Source organism: Mustela putorius, unplaced genomic scaffold (genome assembly GCF_011764305.1).
Source record: "Mustela putorius furo isolate JIRA1106 unplaced genomic scaffold, ASM1176430v1.1 tig00000874_pilon_pilon_pilon, whole genome shotgun sequence".
Classification (NCBI taxonomy): domain Eukaryota; kingdom Metazoa; phylum Chordata; class Mammalia; order Carnivora; family Mustelidae; genus Mustela; species Mustela putorius.
The window spans coordinates 8,404,134-8,424,226 of record NW_025421505.1 but is presented as its reverse complement, the minus strand read 5'-3'; the positions used below and the strand labels follow the sequence as shown (position 1 = coordinate 8,424,226).

General features: G+C 42.7%; 2 protein-coding genes across 3 annotated transcripts in view; both read right to left on the bottom strand.

Annotated features, from left to right (window-relative positions):
• UBOX5 (U-box domain containing 5) overlaps positions 1 to 19,031 on the bottom strand; it is a 35,453-nt gene extending 16,422 nt beyond the window's left edge. For both annotated transcript variants that reach the window (XM_004772896.3, XM_004772897.3), the window contains exon 1: positions 18,923 to 19,031. The gene's annotated coding sequence lies outside the window, so the exon portion shown is untranslated. The remainder of the gene's footprint in view (positions 1 to 18,922) is intronic.
• Positions 7,655 to 19,031, bottom strand: FASTKD5 (FAST kinase domains 5). Its single transcript, XM_004772895.3, has 2 exons — positions 18,923 to 19,031; positions 7,655 to 10,389 (listed from the first exon to the last, which is right to left on the bottom strand). Exon 2 carries the CDS (start codon positions 10,350 to 10,352, stop codon positions 7,908 to 7,910), a length of 2,445 nt encoding a protein of 814 aa, XP_004772952.1. The 5' UTR covers positions 10,353 to 10,389; positions 18,923 to 19,031; the 3' UTR covers positions 7,655 to 7,907.
• Positions 19,032 to 20,093: the final 1,062 nt, after the last annotated feature.

The following is a 20,093-nucleotide window of genomic DNA, read 5'->3' as shown; positions in this document are numbered from 1 at the left end:
TAAACAGTATGCAGTGGTCTTACGTATTTTTAATGTACCTTAATGATATTATATTCTATGCACATCCATCTCACAACTGGCTTTTCCATTCAGCATTATTATTCTAAGGCTTTCCATGTTGAAATGTGGATATCTAGTTTATTCATTTTAACTTCTTCATAGTATTCAATTGCAGGACTAAAATAGTGTATTTTTCAATTGCCCTAGTATGTTGTTTGTAATTTTTTTACTGTGAAAAAAATGCTGTAATAAATATTCTCTATAAGTCTTCTTGTGGAAAGAAGAAAAAAAAAAAAAGAAAATATGGATGAAATGGTCCTGTCCTCGTCTTGAGGCACAATGGACTTCCTTCCAACAGTGACTACAGAATATAAAAGTTTGAAACAGAGCTTTCTGCAAATGACATTCAGAGTAGGGAAGGACAGCCTAGGTGAATGTTTTCAATCTGTAGTTTTGAAATAAAGTTATGGGTTGAAAAAAAGAAACATTAATTGAAAAAGAAGATAAAATGTCAAAATGCACATAATATGGACATTATTTCATGAAACTTTTTTTAAGGATTTTATTCTAAGTAATCTCTACACCCAACATGGGGCTTGAACTCACAACCCCAAGACTGAGTTGCATGCTCCACTGACTAAACCAGCCAGGCACCTCTATTGTATGAAACTTTTGTTTGCTATACACAAATACATATAACAAATTATATTCTAGGTCCAATATAAAATTTCTTATTTTGGCTCTTGGTGAAAAAAAATGCAAAAACACTTTCCAAAGGTATTTGGTCCCCAAAAATTCAGGGAAGAATTCACAGGAGTAATGTTTGAAATGGAGACAATGAAGATGTATGCCTGACATCATGGACAGCTCTGAAATGGGACAGAAACTTCCTAATAATGGTATGATGGACAGTATGTACTTGACTATGGGAGTAAGGAGGCAAGAACAGGAATAGGGAAGACACTAGGGATGCGGACCAGTAACAGTCAAGGCATAGAAATGGGACAGTGAGGCTGGTTTAGGAAATGCTGAATATACCACTTAGCTTCTTAGAACAGGATGACGCAGGGCTGGAAACAGATACAGATGGGGAGGGCCTTGGATGTTACGCCAAGGAGCTTAAGACTACCTGTGGTCTGAGGTAGTGTTTTTCTCCCAAATTGCAGATCAAGAATCAAGAACTCACATTACTGAGGCATAACCAGAGTGAGTCTGTTTGTTTTTTTAAATTAAGAACAGAGTCAGAGTGCACCATACATGAAGATGGGCAGTGTTTCGTGAAACTTTTGAAATATATAATTGAAACTATATTTCTTCCTTCCTTCCTTCCTTTTTCTTTTCTTTTTTTTTCTTTTCTATCTATTATCTATCTATTATTCTGAGTTAAGTAATCTCTACGCCTGACATGGGGTTCAAACTCACAGCCCCCAAATCAAGAATCTCATGCTCCACCAACTGAGCCAGCATCATCAGTCTGGGTTTTGGTATAAACGGCATTTCTTACAAAGGACTATGATTAAAAAAAAAAAAAAAAAGTTTGAAAGCTACTGGTCAGAAGGAAGTCATAGAAGGCTTCTAACCAGACAAAGAAATGACACTAATGAAAAACCTGCCATTAAGCTCCTAGATGACAAATCAATTCTGAACCACTTAGAGGCAATTCACCCTTCAAGGGGTTCCTGCTATCTTTTTTTGTACATGAGGGGCTATCTTTGCAAATGGCTTCCTGAAGGCATCAAAGTACAACTACTAAGAAATACACTAGCAATCTCAATTTCTCCCTGGGCTTTTTCTTCCTTTAATTTTTTTCTTTTTGAGGGAGAGGTATCCTTAAAGAGGAGGAAGGAGGGAAATGAACTACGTATAACATATTACTGTCTCACAAAAATTTCAAAGCTACCTTCAAGGAAGTAATTTAAAAAAAAAAAAAGGTGGATTTTTTTTGTTTTGTTTTGTTTTAAGTAAACTACACCCAGTGTGGGGCTCAAACTCATGACCCTAAGATCAAGAGTCGCATTCTTCAACAACCCAGCCAGCAAGGTGCCCTAAAAAAACCTTTTGCTTCTAAAGATTTTAATTAAACTTTTTATTTTAGGATCACAGCAGATTCACATGCAGTGTAAGACACAATACAGAGATCTCATGGACCCTTTAAGCAGTCTCCCCCAATGATAACACCCTGCACAGCTACTGTATAGTGTGTCACTGGCAGGAAGCTGGTAACAATACACTCCATGATCTTATTCAATTTCCCCAGTTTACATGTATTCATGCACACGTGTCTGTGGATTTGGTTCTATGTAATGTTATCACATGTATAGATTCATGTAATTAATCACTACCACAGTCAAAATGGAGAACAGTTCCATCACAAGAATCCTGGTACTGCCCTCTAAGAAGCCTTTTATTTTAAAGATTTTAAAGTAATCTCTACACCCAATGTGGGGTTCAAACTTACAACCCCAATATTAAGAGTCACATACTCTACCCACTGACCCAGCCAAATCCAACTACTCTATTACCACAGAAGTCTTCAAGTTCTTTACCTAGATATAAGGCAAAAACTAGGCCCAGGGTCAACTCAAGGGTCCAGTGTATCTCACTACCCACACTGGAAGAAACACTTGAATGACATATTTATTCTTGGTGTACCTGCCACTTAAATGATAAATATGACTAGGTACAAAAACTGCAGAAGTATGTATGTGTATATACAGATAGATAGATGGATAGATAGGCACAAAATATCAAAAGTATTATGATCACACACCTGTCAAAAATTTGTATCGGGGCACCTGGGTGGCTCAGTGGGTTAAAGCCTCTGCCTTCAGCTTAGGTCATGATCTCAGGGTCCTGGGATTGAGCTCCACATTGGGCTCCCTGTTCAGCAGGGAGCCTGCTTCCCCCTCTCCCTCTATGCCTGCCTCTCTGCCTACTTGTGATCTTTCTCTGCCAAATAAATAAATAAAATCTTAAAAAAAATTTTTTTTTATATCTAAGGGGGTGGCATACCTAAGTACACTCAGTCGGTTGGGCATCTGACTCTTGATTTCAGCTCAGATCATGATCTCAGGGTCCTGGGATCAAGCCCCACGTGAGGCTCTATGCTCAGCTGGGAGTCTCCTTGAGACTCTCTCTCCCTCTCCCATTGCCCCTATCCCCCTTGCCCACACTCTCAAATAAACATAATAAACAAATCTTTTTTAAAAATCTTTATCTAGGAATATGTACACATGTTAAGTTTGGGAAGTAATGGTGGCCATGCAGAAACTCAAAATATGCAACATCAGAGTGGTGGGCTACCCGTTTTCCCCTTTTGTGTGTTAAAAGTACATGTAAGTAGTTAAACAATTGGACTGGGTTCCTGGAGTTGCAGGATGACACCAGAGAGGAATGAAGGTGAGTAAGAGTATTTCTGGCAGCTGACAGTTCCTATAGGACTGGATGGCCAGATGGAGACAGACTTTTCTCCTCTGCTTCCCAGTATTCAGGCTGAATAAGGGAATGCAAGGGAAGGGCTGAGAAGGGATCCAGGAGTTGGGTGATTGACCACATGGTCAATCCAGGACCGACAGTTTTTCCAGAATGTGGAACTTTCTGTGTTAATACCAGAAAAGTTACAGGCAAACTGGGACAAGTTGGTCATCCTATCTGGAAGGTTTCTATCTGCACTTCCTTGGAGCTTGAAGCAGCTAAGTAAACCTTTTAGTGGTTAAGGACTCAGAACATGGGGGTAGGGAAGTACAGAGAAATGATGCAGAAGAGAATAAGGTGACCATGACACTTTCTGAACACCTGAGCATCCATCTTCCTTTGGCCTAAAAAGAAGATGCCATAGCTGAGTTACACAACCTGATCTTTGAGTCACACGAAAATGTAATGGAAAGTAATTCTGGCAGATACACATATTTTAAAGACTAGGCTCAAACAGGTTACAGGAGAAAAAAGGGAAGAAAGATTACCTGTCAAATAAGAGAAAAGCATTTAACCTCAAAGAGTGGGTGGAATACCAACGCACTGAGCAATTTTATAAATTGGGCACTTCAGCTTTTAAAGAAGTACAATACTTCTTATAATTTCTAAATTGAGTTACTTGTCCATCCATGAAAAAAATGTGACTTGTATTCATTTTTCTCAGAGCTGGTTAAAATGAAAGACAGCTGTCCAAGCACATCCCACACAGTGATCCACCAGTGAGAGGTGCACAGAAGACCAGGACACAGGGGTGCACCCAGAAAAAGCTTGCAGTCCTATATGCTTGGAGCAACCTTCAATGGCTTAATATGCGCAAGGCACTCTGCTAGGCACAGGCAGACACAACTTCTACTTTTAAGAAACTCACAGGCTCAAATCAAGGCACAGATGGGTCTCTTATGAACAAAGCATTCTAATACCATTTACTTATCACCTTAATAGCAGGGTCTGCAAAATTCTACAGGAACCCAAGCGAAGCAGCCATGTTCTTCATGTATAAACCCAACTACTGGACCTTACTGCATCTGATCTTGCCTCTCTCCTGAATGCTCAACTTATCTCTGACTACTAGACCCTTTCCTCAACATGTTAAGTCTCTTCTGCCCTAAACAGCCCACTCAAAAAATCTTGCCTTGCTACTGAATTTTTCTTATGTTGCCAATTTAGCAAATAAAAATAAAAACTGCACACTTAGATCTGAAAATCAGATAAACAATGGATTTTCTTCTTCTAGTGCAAGAATGTCCTGTGTACTATTTGTGACATATGCTAAAAAATTATTTATTGCACATCCAGCAAACTAAGAACAGAAAGGAACTTCCTTAACATGATAAAGGGTATTCATGAGAAACCCACAGCTAATATATTCAATGGTGAAAGACTGAAAGAATTCCCCCATACGATCAGGAACAAGAGAAGGATGCCTACTTTTACCACTTCTGTTCAATTTCATATAAGAAGCTCTAGCCACAGCAAGTAGGCAAGAAAAAGAAAAAGGTCTCCAAAGTGGAAAGAAGGAGCAAAACTACCTTTATCTATAGATTATACGATCATATATACAGAAACTAGTACAGAATCAACACACACACACAAACCGTTACAGCCAATAAAAGAACTAGGCAAAAATGCAGGATAAAGCATCCATTTCTAAGCATTAGCAATGAGCAATTCATAAAGACGTTAAAATAAAAATTCCAGGGGCGCCCGGGTGGCTCAGTGGGTTGAGCCTCTGCCTTCGGCTCGGTCATGATCCCAGGATCCTGGGATAGAGCCCCACATCGGGCTCTCTGCTCAGCGGGGAGCCTGCTTCTCCCTCTCCCTCTGCCTGCCTCTCTGCCTGCTTGTGATCTCTTTCTCTGTCAAATAAATAAATAAAATCTTAAAAAAAAAAAGATAAAAATTCCATTTATAATGGCATTAAAAAGAATAAAAATATTTAGGAATAAATGTGACTGGGGAGATGCAAGACGTATACACCAAAAACTACAAAGTATTGCTAAAAGTGAAAAAGATCTAAATAAATAAAGACATCTCCTATTCATGGTTTAAAGACTTGGTATTGTTAAGACTGAAAGATGCTAGGGGTGCCTGGCTGTCTCCGTCAGTAGAGCATGTGACTCTTGATCTCAGGGTCATGAGTTCAAGCCCCACACTGGGCATGAAGCCCTTTTTTAAAAAAGAGAGAGAGAGAGAGAGAAGAAGAAAAGTAAGATGCTAAGCATCATTAGTCACTAGGGAAATACAAATCAAAACCACAATGAGATACCACTTCATACTCACTAAGATAGTTATTATTATGTAGCTCGCCCTGCTTGTGTTCTCTCTAATAAATGAATAAAATTTTAAAAATAATAAAAATAAAATCCTTATTCCCTAATCAACTGATCAGCTTCTCTTCTAAACATCTCTGAAACTCAGACCTTCCATTCCCATTCTGGCCCTCATCAGCTCTCACCTGAACTCTTGCACACATTTGTGAGATATTCTCCTTAATAGATTTCATACAGGGGCGTCTGGGTGGCTCAGTGGGTTAAAGCATGACCCTGGTCATGATCCCAGGGTCCTGGGATCGAGCCCCACATTGGGCTCTCTGCTCAACATGGAGCCTGCTTCCTCCTCCTCTCTCTCTCTGCCTGCTTCTCTGCCTACTTGTGATCTCTATCTGTCAAATAAATAAATAAAATCTTAAAAAAAAAGACAACCAGATCTCATGTATCCCGACCCCCCCCCAATCTAGTTCTATCCTTTTTAACCTAACAGTCTAAACTCCTTTAGAGGCACTCCAGCCCCTATAGACTTGGGCTCTTTAGCAAGACCCTAAGTTGTGACCTAGATCCACTCTCTCTACCCCCACCCTCTGCCTTTCCACGCCAACTCTCCAGCAGTGCCCAACCACTCTAAATTCCCAGACCATACTCACTAAACATTATCATCTCTGTGCCACAACTCATTCTAGGCACTGTAGAGAAATTAGTTAAGTAGACACAAAGGGCTATCTTAACTCAAAGGGCTTTCTTCCAACAGGGAAACCAGTAAGTAAACAGAATAATTTCTGATACTGCTGACTGCAGTGAGGAAAATGAAGCTGAAGATGACAGAGCCAACAGGGGTACTGTTTTGGCATGGGCAGGGAAGTGGACTTTGAGAGGAAACCTGAATATTGGTGGAAGGGATTCTTTTTAAAATTCTCAGACCCCAAATGTTTACAAAGGTTATTTGTATTAAGTAGCTTACATACATACAGGATTCATATACACAAAATCTACATATGCAATATCTTTAGCTTGTGGCTCTAATACGACAAACCCAAAGCCCACTAGACTTCCTAACATAATGCATTTCCTTCTTGTCTGAGCTACTTAACACAAAAAACATTCATCATCATCATCAGATAGGGGACTGGACTCATCATCAGATAGGGGAATCGCTGGCCCGAGAGGCATTCACTTAATTCTATTCCTCTCAGTCCAACTTTAGGGAGAAAATATTTGGAGGGAAGGGTAGGTCGACGGTTTATACAAGAGAAGTAGAAATGCAGAAGAAGTGGGGCTAGAAGAGGACATTAAGCTCACTAATTCTGAAATGGCTCTTGTAAATACAAAGAACAGTAACGAAGGACAACGAACAAAATCTAAATGAGAATGAGATTTTAATATTATTTATTTATTTATTATTAGATTTTATTCATTTATTTGACAGAGAGAGGTCACAAGTAGGCAGAGAGGCAGGCAGAGAAAGAGGGGGAAGCAGGCTCCCCACTGAGCAGAGCCCAATGTGGGGCTCAATCCCAGGACCCTGAGATCATGACCTGACCCTAACACAGAGGCTTAACCCACTGAGCCACCCAGACGCCCCTGAGATTTTAATTTTAAAGGGAGAAGAAAACATGCATGGGAGAAAAAAAAACCTGAAATGTAAATGAAGTTGTAAACGATTCTCATTTTATTTTTTTTTAATTAGGCTCCACATCTAACGTGGGGCTTGAACCCTGAGATCAAGAGTCACATCCTCCACCAACTAAGCCAGTTACATGTCCACGAGTCTTACTTTAAAACAAAGTATATGAAAACCATTTAAAAAAAACTGGCTTTGACAATGTCTTGACTATACTTTTATCTTAAAAATTCAAAATCATCATGAGGTGAGGCCAGTCAAGAGAGTAAGAAAAATATGACAGGAATTACTTGGAAACAGGGCACAGTAAGAGGTTTATTAGTCATATGCAAAAATTAGCAACAACTTGTCCAGCTGGGCCAGGTTACAATTAGTTCACAGTGATACTAACTTCATTCTGCCATAGACAAGAGCATAGCTACGTCTCCTCAACAGAGGATTTTATTACCAAACCCATATTCTGGCTTTTCGAATGGTCTCCCAACCTTATACAGTGTGCCTCCACAGCATCTGTGAGTAAGAACGTCCCTGAAAGCCCTTCAGAGAGCAGAGGAGAACACCTTCTCGTGGAGGAACATCAGCTTTTCTAAGCGAGTTCGTTTCAGGAGCGGGAGCCACTCCCAGTGGAATAACTCAACCACGCGGTACCCGAGCCGCTTCAACTGCCGCCTCTTCATATTGTGCAGCCCGAGCAGATCCCTGGAACCATAGCAGTACTGGTTCTTGTTTGTCAACTGAATAGCCAGCTTCACTTGTGGGGCCTGCAGGCAGGCTGGGGGATGAGGGCCCGCCATCTCCCTGACCCCCAACCTGCCTGCCACACCGCCAGGGGAGCTCCCCAAATGTATGGCTGCCTTCGCTAATATCCCTGCCTGCTGCTCAGTCTTTGACTCAGTTTCTCTCTGGAAATGTACTCTTGATTTCCCTTTTAGTAGCTGAGTCATCAAATCATCTGTAAGGCTGACTCCCACATGCTTCAGCCTCAATTTGGCTTTATCTTCAAGTGGTACCGCTTCTTCGTTAAATGGTAATGGCTTCATGTTAACGTCAAGCTGGACCTCTAAGTCAGAAGACCGGGTATGAGGCAAAATCATATGGTGTTTGACGTACTGGGGCCCGCCCAACAGGTTTTCCAGTAAAAAGAGGGCCTCTTGGAATTCAGGCTTTGAGCACATATCTCTCCTCGCTAAATTCCACAGCATTTCCGACCCCTCTTGCTGAAGGTGAGCAGTAAGACGATTGCCTCTGTAATCTAGACACTCAACACCGACTGTACCATCAAGAGTATACAACTCCTTAGTGAGTTCGAACTTAGTTCTCTCCTGAGCTAACCTGATGAACTCTGGACTCAAAGCAAAGTTGATGAGCTCTAACGGAAAGTACTCAGAAAAGGCCAGGCCCAGCAGGCAGGTGAGCAGGTGTTCTGGGTATCGACTGAACTCAGGCATCTTTCTGTGAATCTCGCTTATCAGACTAGAATAAAACTCTTCTGTATTGGGTGGCTTATAATTCAAAGTTCCAAATGACCACAGAATCTTGGCTATGTCTTTACTTCGACAGAATGCCACCCGAGGAGGCAAAGAAGCAGCCACAGCATTCATTAGCCCTTCATCCAGGATGCGTAAGGCTGAGCAAGCAAGAGTCAGGTGCATGACACCCTGAACTCCTAGAAAAGGAATTCGCTGAGGAGCGATCTGGCCAAATTGCTTCATGAAATTTACGTGATCCACATGAGTGAAACGGAACATTTTAAGAATATTCACTAGGGCATAATTACTCAGATGCTGCATGTCAGCACAGGCCAAGTCTCCAAGTTTCCTCATGACATATTCAGAGAGACCACTGCTTGATTTGAAGAACCCCAAACAGATTGTACCAATCTCCTCTAAATTGATCGAGTCTATATACTTGAGAATCAACGATTCTAGTTTTTGCATGAGGTCTTGGGGTACCTGGCGACTTTCACCTATAATATAAATTAGGTGAATCAGCTGGGACAAGGATAGATCTTTCCAATGCAAATTAAGGTAACTAAAAAAGATTTTCAAAAACCGAGGTACTTTGCGGCCCAAGTGCCGCCAGAGGTCCGCCACCAAGAGAAGCTGATCTAGACTCATCTCCCACACCTTCCTGCAAAATCTGATTTCATACACATCCAGCACTGAATGGGAGCAAGGGATTCCTAAACTGACAAAGGCTTTCAAAATCTTGATCAGATCTGGGACATCAAAGAGCTGTATGTTTTTCACACTCAGCTGGCAGAGCAAACCAAAGCTGGGACTGGACAGGACAGCAGGGTGCCGCTCTGCAGGCAAAGAGCTCAGCTTACACAGATAATCAGCAATGACTTGAGGCTGGAGATTATCTTGATAAACTGTGATTTTGTGCAAAATTAATTCACCTTCTGAAACGGAAAGGGGCTGACAAGCCTCCGATCTGTTGTAGCTGTGGAGCTGGTACTCTGGTCTTAGCTGTAGGAAACCTCGGGGGTCTTCAAAGGAATCAAACACTTCTACATTGTCTTCAACAATGCCTGTGGACCCAGGGGAGCCCGGCTTCAACGTGCTGGCCTGTGAGGCAGAGACCCCACTGGATTCCGAACCTGGAAGGGCACTGCTGGTTGTCAGGAGCCTCCGAGAAGAGGAAGCGCTAGGAATGTTCCCAGCTTTTTTGGCAGGCTCGCAGAGGCCGCTGTGTTCTGGAGCCTCCTGTCCCCTCTGCCGGGCGCTGCTTCCCACATTCCAGTATGTCACACTCTGGGCGGCACTGCAGGCAAAAGGACTGCAAAACGCTCGATATCCTAAAGGTTTTAATAACTTGAGGGTGGCTGCCGTTCTGGGGTCAGTACAGATCGTTCTGGCAGTCAGAACACAGTCCTCACAGGTTTGTCCAGGCAATTTCTTTACATGGTGCTGGATTAGAGCTGGACGCGGAGGCGTTCCACAGAAACTGCCTGGAAATCTTCGGCATATCGCAAGAGCCATGGGTCACAAATGACTGGGCCAGAATTGGTGCCAGATACTGAAAAAAGGGTAGATGAAGAATAAGTGGCTTCCACCTATCACAATACAAAAACGCACACATTTTAAGAAAGGGATTAAGCTACCCTGCTGTCCACTTGAATAAGTTCCATACTAGTGAATGCCCAAACCACAAGCCAGCACACATCAAGGATAAACTCCTTCTCCTGGATACCAAGGCATAAGGGGCCCACTTGGAGAATAAGAACATTGGTAAAAGCTGCTGTGCTGACTCTGAAAGTAAAAAGTGGGATTTGGTATAAAGTTTAATTATGCCCACCATAACCCTCCTTGTCCCTAAGGTATGAAGACTTGATTATGGGATTGTGTTCTCATGCTGCTCCTACACCTGTTACAAGATGCTTATTCTCCTCCCCAGGAGGCTTACCAGATACTGAATCACTATCACAGAGAAGTCAGGCAATTGGTACATATATTCAAAAAACTCCTTTTGGCAGGAGAAGGCAGAAGGCTGATGCCCCCTGCTCACTGTCACTTCACGGGTGGGAAGCAAAAAGCATCTCAGAGTTGGGCTGTAGATTCAGGGCACACCAGTTCACAGGCCTGCCCCACTGAAACGCAAGGGAGCAGCACAGCTCTCCTCTGGAGGTGGCTATTAGCAATGTTGTCAGTGGTCAGGCATGGATTACCCTGCCTCTGAGCGGCGCAGTCCCCACTGTCCCCTGAGGTAGGAGCCACGAGGGGCTATAAAACGGATTCTGCGAAGCTCCTATTTTCGCTAAAGGCTTTTAGCTTTCCCTTCACTGGAGAAATGCCAAAGCCTGACAAGCAAAACCCAGTGAGCCCTGAACTGCCAAGATGTGGACCAGGTAGGGTTGTTGCGGCACATGAGCAAGTTCTGAGGGTGTCAGGGTGACTTTCTGAAATTCCTGCCCAGCTCTCCTGTCAGCCCTTCCCTCCAGAGCCCACAGCAGGAGAACCATGTGGCCACAGGGCATGCCCCATGGCTTTGTTCGGGCAGTCCAGCTAAGCAGGCTTCTCTGGATGGTAGGAATGTATGCTCTGATTTCTTTGTGAACCTAAGCAGAATTTATCACACTAAATCCTTAGATACTTAGTTCTTTACCGTGGCCTGTGGACCATTCTCTCTACTATGTTACAATCTCTGGGTCCAGATATTACAGACCAGGGGTCGGCAAACTATGGTCCACAGGTCCAAATCTACCCCTCTACATATTCTTTGGTAAAGTCTTATCTGAGCATAGCCAGGCCACATATTACGTATTGTTTATGCCTGCTTTCTCACTACAAGAGCAGAATTGAGCAACTGTAGCAGAAAATGTATGGCCTGCCTGCAAAGCATAAAATATTTAGTACATGGCCCTTTACAGAAAAAGTTTGCTATCTACCATTAGTTTATTCCTATGAATGCAGATGGCCAACTTTTTAAAAATTAGAAAATATTAGAAAAGTAGTACTGAAATAACTTTTCCTTTAATAGTTAGAGATAACTAAAGATTTATGCCTCAAAACAGTCACTACAAATCTCAACCAGTACTGCACTACAGGCATGGTAGGAACAAAACAGCAAGTAATAGAACTCTCTAATTGACAGAATAGGGATTTTTATTTTTTTAAAGATTTTTAATTTATTTTGCAGGGGGAGGGAGAGAGGAAGAAGGGAGAGAAGGGTTTAAAAGATTAAAAATTAAAGGTCTAATTAATTAATTAATTAGAATTTTAATTGATTAAAACTAAGGTTTAAAAGATTTAAAAAATTAAAAGATTTTTAATTTGGGGCGCCTGGGTGGCTCTGTGGGTTAAAGCCTCTGCCTTCGGCTCAGGTCATGATCCCAGGGTCCTGGGATCAAGCCCCGCATCAGGCTCTCTGCTCCGTGGAGAGCCTGCTTCCTCCTCTCTCTCCGCCTGCCCCACAGCCTACTTGTCATCTCTGTCAAATAAATAAATAAAATCTTTAAAAAATATAAAAATAACAGATTTTTAATTTATTTGGGGGGAAGAAGGAGGGGGGAGAGGGAGACAAAGAGAATGTGAGCAGGGGAAAGGGCAGAGGGAGAGGTAGAGTATCTCAAGCAGAGTCTTCACTTAGTGCAGCGCCCCACCTCACAACCCTGAGATCATGACTTGAGCTGAAACCAAGAGTCCAACGCTCAACTGACTGAGTCACCAGGGTGTCCCGACAGAACAGGGCTTTTAAGAAGACCTGCTTTACAACCTGGAATCCACATTTGGCTCAACATAATTTGCAACTAAAGCCATAAACAGTCAAATCTGTAGACCTTCCTCTCATCTTGAGAACTAGTTTGAAATAACAACAACAAAAGACAAAACATTTTTTTTTTTACAAAATAACTGTGCCCCCCAAAAAACTGAGATGCCTGGTTGGCTCAGTTGGTAATGTGTGACTCCTGATCTCAGGGGTTTTAAGTTCAAGCCCCACACTGGGTGTAGATTACTTAAAAATTAAAAATCTTAAAACAGGGGCTTCTGGGTGGCTCAGTGGGTTAAAGCCTCTGCCTTCAGCTCAGGTCATGATCCCAGGATGCTGGAATCGAGCCCCACGTCAGGCTCTCTGCGGAGAGTCTGCTTCCCTTCCTCTCTCTCTGCCTGCCTCTCTGCCTACTTGTGATCTCTGTCTGTCAAATAAATAAATAAAATCTTAAAAAAATAAAATCTTAAAACAAAACAAAACCTGAATACAATTCAAATGTCCACCCAGAAGTAGAGGGCTGTTTTACAGGGGAAGTGTGTGGTAGGGATCAACATGAGAAAAAGCACATACAAATATTCAGTGGAACAAACTGAACACGAATGAGTGCCAGCACCTAAAATATTTATATAAAAGGAAAGTAACTATATAGCGTTTTATAACCATATAACTTTTCCCCCTTATTGGCATTGAAACTCTTAATACAAAAGAGTATATGAATTTAACAAATGCCTTTACAAATAATTTTAAAAGCACACTAAATAACTTAAATTACTTCAATAAATACTACCTAAGAGTACTTAATGAAATTATTGTGCATGGTCCTTACATGAACAAAAGAACCATTTCCTCGAACATCAATGTTTGAGTGCTATCAATTCTGTATTTCGAATTGATTCTGTACTTTGAATTAACGTGGCTCTTCTTGATTTGCAAAAAATACAGACTAAGTCCCAAGATGGAAAAAACAACAGCCACAATCATTTTAGGGCTTCCTCTATGCCAAGCGTAGTATATGTTTTTTATTTATTTTTGTTGTTTTGTTTTTTACTTTTTTTTTTAAACAGATTTTATTTATTTATTTGAGAGAGACAGGGCAGGAGTGGTGAGGGGTGGTGGGAGGGAGAAGCAGATTCCCTGCTGAGCAGGGAGGCCTACACAGGCTTGATCCCAGGACTCTGGAATGATCACCTGAGCTGAAGGCAGACGCTTAATCAACTGAGCCACCCAGGAGGCCCCAGTATACACACTTTTTAAATTTGCATTAGTTCCAATCCTTACAACCTCTCTGTATGGTAGGTCTTATTATCTCTATATTGTGGACGAGGAAAGGGACACTTCACAAGATTAAGAAATAGCTAAGGGATGGAGTGGGGTTTGACATCAAAGATCATCTGATTCCAAAATTCACATTGTGGGTGTATTCTAGAAGAGAGGAGGAGTCAGATTCCATATAAAGAGGAGAGGAGGATCCTGAACAATCACAGGGTTTCCAGACATAGGGGAGCTCGAGCGTTAGAACTGGGTGAACTCAAAAGCCCCTCACCTCTAATACGGGCAAACCTCGGAGGTAATGTTGTTTGGTTCCAGATCACTACAATAAAGTGAGTGTTGTGATAAAGTGAGTCAAAGGAATTTCCTGATTTCCCAGTGCACAGTTATGCTTACACCATACTGCGGTCTGTCAAATGTGCAATATTATGTCTAAAAAACAGCAGACATATCTTAATTATAAAATACTACTAAAAAATGCTAACCATCACCTGAGCTTTCAGCAAGTCATAACCACAGATCACAAATCACCATAACAAATAAAAAATAATGAACATCTGAAATATTGCAAGAATTACCAAAATGTGACATGGAGATAGGAAGTGAGGAAATGCTGTTGGAAAAATGATACCAAGAGATTTGTTCGACCTTCATAAACCTTCAACTTGTCATACACCTTCAACTTGTAAAAAACGCTCTCTCTGTGAAATGCAATAAAGTGCAAAATGAGCTATGCCTGTGGTCTAGGATCCGTGCTATCACTATGGTTTGTTTATACCACTTATGAAAAGAACATAGAGAAGACCTCAAAGACCAAAATCTACAGAGAGGAATGGATTTACAAGATATCCCCTCATCTGAGGGAAGAAAAAGTAACACAACTGAAAACCTGAAAGTCAGCAGGAGAGATAAGGGATCCCAAATCTCAACATAGGAGAGAAGCAAAAGGAAACCCCAGGATAATGATGAAGATCCCAAAACTAGAACTGTGAGCAGACATAAAGTTCCTGCCAGAGGAAGTAAATATTACCAAGGAGAGGAGATTTATACTTCTGAGGAATAATCTGAGGATGGACAAGCAACTGGTAGACAGAAAACCAAGCCAGTAACAATAGTGACAAAAATTAATTCTGGGAAAACAAAAAAGTTGTGTAAGACAGAAAATTTTATATTATGCTTCCTACTCAGCTATGAATATTTACATAATCTTATTGATATAAACCCTGAAGATCAGCTTAACCAAAAACTATAAGCAAACTATATATGGAAGATACAAGGAGGGGAAGAAGAACAGGGACTGGGTAGTGAAGCCCAGAGCCACAAAGTCCATAATAAAGAAGCCGAAGATTTTATAGATATAGATACTTCCTAGAAATCAAGAAACAGCAACACATTATTTAGAAATATACTGATAAATGTCAAAAGAAACAGAGTAGAAAGTACCTCCACAGAACAGAAAAGGAGGGGGAAAGAAGGAATTAATATTTAGTGTTGTAAGTTCCATCAAACTATTGGACTGTGTAAACCATGTCCAATTTTGACAAAAATTAAATTTGCCAAATGCATGTACTAACAGGAAATTAAGGTATTTTTTCAAGAAGACAATCAGTGTTCGAAGAAAGTAACCTACGGTCCAAGGAAAATGCTGAAAGCTTTTCTAGTCCAAGCAATTCCTACTGTCTACAAAACTTCTTTAAGGATGCCCAGTAACAGAAATGATGACAAAATAAAGAATCATAGAAGCATGCAAAGCCAACAGCAAATAGCAAATAGGAGGTACTTACCTTTTCACCATGCAACTTTTAGCATAACTGTATAGACACTGTATTTACATATACAGGTCTGAAATATAATCACTTTAGAAGTCTGGTCTTGAGTACTGTGGAAGGAAAGGAAAGAAACGAAGGGAAGATACAGAACCAATAAAGCAGAACAGTTAGGAGAAAAGGCAATACAAAGGAGAGGTTCTCCTCTGCCCAAAGGAGAAGAGAAAACACAGCTGAGTGAGTTAGTTCCTCTTTCCTTAAAAACTCTCATAGAATCGGTAAGAAAGATGGAAAGGGAATACTGTGAGATTCCCCAATCAGTACCTACTGATGCCTTCTCTAGAGGTTCAAAGCCATGTGACATCAGCACAAAGCTCCTTTCTTACTTTAAATGTATAAATTTAACTATATGTACAACCTCCTCATCTCCTTTTTTTTTTTTAAGATTTTATTTATTTATTTGACAGAGATCACAAGTAGGCAGAGAGAAAGGAAGGGAAGCAGGCTCCCTGCTGAGCAGAGAACACAATGTGGGGCTCAATACCAGGACCCTGGGATCACTACCTGAGCCAAAGGCAGAGGCTTTAACCCACTGAACCATCCAGGCACCCCCTCCTCATATCCTCTTTAGGGGTCCTAACAAACCAGAATGAAGCCTCAGAGACCCCTGGCACTGCCCAACCACCCTGAGCAATGGAATTTCATAGGAGTGAATGAAGACTCTTTCTTACCTTTCTACCTTCCAGGTCTACAGGTCTGAGCAAAGCCAAATAGCTTCATTTAAACTATAATCCTGAAGTTAGAGGAAGGGAGCCAGTCGGAGGAAGACAGCCATGCTAACTGTAGATTAAGTCTATGACACTCTTAGCGTATTCAATTCACCAGTTACGGGATCTCCTCTCTGAATTCTGATTTCTGTCCTTTTGCTACAAAGGTTTAACCCCTTATGTCCTCATAAAATTGCCACAAATAAATGGATACTTCAAATTCTAATCTTGTCTTAGCAGAAAATTTGTTGAGTAACCGAGAATTAAAACTAAAAACTAAATTTCTCCAGGTGTTGAGAGCCTACCAAGCTTTAATGCCCCTGGTGAGGGCTTAGAGACTGACCTAAGGACCCTTAGCTGTTAATGCAAATGCTAACTGGGCTAGACTCTTCTGTGCTTCAGTTTCCACATAGGAGCAGAGACAAGACTAAAGTCTTGTACTATTACTACGAAGGTCAAACACTAGTGCTAAAGTGTTTAGGTCAAGATAAGTATCACCTAGAGTTAAGCCAAACCAAAACCAAGTCTAACAGCCCATCCCCTCCACTTCGTTCCAGCTTCCACTTTCTTTTCTTTTCTTTAAGAGAGGGAGAGAGAGAGAAGCTTAGGCAGGCTCCACACCCAGCACAAAGCTCCACTGAGGCTGGATCTCACAACCCTGAGATCAGGACCTGAGCAGATAGCAAGAGTTAGACACTTAACTGACTAAGCCACCTAGGTACCCTCTAGTTTCCATTCTTATTGGAGAAAACACACGACACAATTAACTGTGAAAAAAAAAATTTTCGGGGCGCCTGGGTGGCTCAGTGGGTTAAGCCACTGCCTTCGGCTCAGGTCATGATCCCAGGGTTCTGGGATCGAGCCCCGCATCGGGCTCTCTGCTCAGCAGGGAGCCTGCTTCCTCCTCTCTCTCTGCCTGCCTCTCTGCCTGCTTGTCATCTCTCTCTGTCAAATAAATAAATAAAATCTTTAAAAATAAAAAAAATAAAAAAAAATTTTCCCCCAGCTTATATAGCCCTCTCCTCTCCTTCTCTAAGTCTCTGCTATTCCTCTATTAGAATGGCAAAAAGCGCCTGGGTAGAAACAGTCTGACAAGACCCCACAGATGATTCTGTTAGAGCCACTGCTCTTAAAGGATTCACAATGCTTTATCTAGAAAATTTCTGGGTTTAAAAACAGAGAGCAGGCACCCATATCCTCTCAGACAGTGACAGTGGAGCTATCAAATCTTTGCAAGTAAAGAGAAATATCTGCATCCAAAGTCACGTCAACTGGCCAACTCAACCCAGTACTTGGTTTTAATCTATTCTAGGTTTGCAAGGCTGAGCAGTACAGGTTTTCAGACAGCTGAAGGGGAAACTTCAGAATTCTCTAATATAAAAGTTGACTTATTTGCATGATGAATGACAAGCCCCTGCTGGGAATCAGAAAAGTAACCCAATGAACGGCGAAGAAAATCATACAGTCAAATAAATTAGGCCTGCACACTGCCAAAGGCCTCACTTTCTCCGCTGTAACACTGAGTCTTCAGATTTTTATTTTGGTTACTAGACAGTAGTGAACTCATCCCAGAGCTTGCCTGAGGCCATTCAGAGCAGTGAGTTGTAGAATCCAGTTCTGGAGAAACCACTGTTCTTACTATCCACAAAATGTGAGCAAAGTGCAGAAAACGGGAATTAACATGCCAGCTGCAACAAATGACTAGAGCAGGGAACACCAGACACATTTAGGAACACCTAAAGCACTTGGCTACCAACTCCATAGGATGAAGCACTACTCAAGGTTTACAGTGAGGGAGCAATGAAGCCTGGTCTGACTGAGTGGATGAGTAACTGGTATAAAGAGGGCCCAAGGCTCCCTGAGTCAGGACAGAAGAGCTGTGTCATGATTTGCACAGAAAGAGAAAGGGCAGTTATTTTTATCTCTGGAGAGAAAAGGGAGGAAGACATCAATAATACCCTTAGTTAGGTCTGGGCAACCAGAAACCGTCTGTTAAAATGGGGAATAGGTATACATCGTATTGATATTTACTCAAGACTCAAGTTGACCCAGTGCTAAGCAAAATACTGTAGGATTTTGCGGCTCAAATTGTGGCCTGCGGAGCAGCGGCATCAGCCTCACCTGGAAGCTGGTCAAGAATGCATAACCTCAGACCCTACCACAGGCCTACATCCTGTGATCTCCAGATCCCCAAGTGATTAGCACGCACGTGAAAGTGTGATAAGGAGTGCGGCAAAGCAGCTCGCAGCATTCCGCCAACAGCCCTGCGAGGCAGCCAGTTGTTATCTCCGTCTCCCAGAGGAAAAAGTCAAGGTTCACACGAACCGTCTGCCCAAGGTCACAGAACTCTGAAGTGGCGGGGTCGCCGAGATGCTGCCTAAAGCGGGCCTGCGAAAGGAGTCCGCAGCCGGGCCCAGAAGCGCGGAGTCCGGCCTCGACGTGCCCGGCCCTGCGCCGCCCAGGACGGGAGAGGCGGGCCAAGAGCCAAGTGGGTAAGGAGAGGCCGCCACGACCTCCTCCCCGGCCGCCGCCACTCACCTGAGCCTGGCGAACGCGGGCGCCGCAACACCAGACCCCGGATCCCCGCGCCACCACGACTACTCCAGCAACACCCGTACCTCAGAGCCCCACTTCCGGCCAACTGCCCGCTACTTCCGTCTTCTGCGCTAGTGACGGATGCCGCCGAGGCTCAAAAGACTCTGTCAGCGTTTTCCAAGGACGTTTTCCAGTGGAGGACCTTGCTAAGAGGACGCGGAAGTCTAGAACCTGCGGAGGGGGGAACAGCGCCGTGGATGGACCGCTCTGGAAGTCGCTAAATAGGCTAGACACTGGTTCGAATCCCAGACCGCCACTCAGGCTTTTATTGCCTTGGAGAAGTGACATTAACTATCTAAGCCTAGTTTCTCAACCCTATAGTGAGGATAATCATGCATCTATAATAGAGATGCATCTGTGAAGTGCTCTCAGGAGAAGAGTTAGTGATGGATAGCCGAGCCTGTTAGGAGAAATGCATGTGAGGAGTTGGAGCTGGAGGAAGCCTTTGCTATGGCTGCTGAGCTAGGGTCATCATTAATCTCCCTGAGTAGGCTTACACCTGAGCGGCTATCAGCAACTAAGCAAGGGAGAGCTCCTCCAGGAGGGCTTGGTCCCAGACTGCTGTTCTGGGGGAAACTTGAGCACTGCCAGTTGGAGTTTGTCATACCTTGTCAGTGCCTTGGTTGCGGGTCCACCTACCCTAAGAGCTGAGAGGGAGACTTGAGAACTGACGCTCCTTCCAGGGCACCATCTTGTCAGGGAGACAAAAACCAATGCAGGGAGGACACTTCAAGGAGGGGCAAGGCTGGCATCCCAATTCCTGAGCTCTGCAGAGGGCAGTTTGTCTGAAAATCTCACTTGGGCCAGACCAGAGCAGACATTCCTAGTGGCTGATTATGACTCTCTTTGTGAGAAGAACCCAGAAGAAGCAGAGAGCTCATCCCCAGGATATGAACCGCATTGCTCCTAGGCAGCCATGACAATCCTTTTCTTTGCCAAATAATCAATTTCCCAGTCTTCCCCAAAATAAGAAGAGGATGCAACTCAGTTCTGGCCAACAACATTTAAGGAGAAATGGACGAGTAGGATTCTGGGAAAGCTTTTACCTTCATGATAAAGTAGTGTGACCTCCGTCTCTTGTGGAGCTGTGGCAGCCACCTTGTGGCACTGAGGG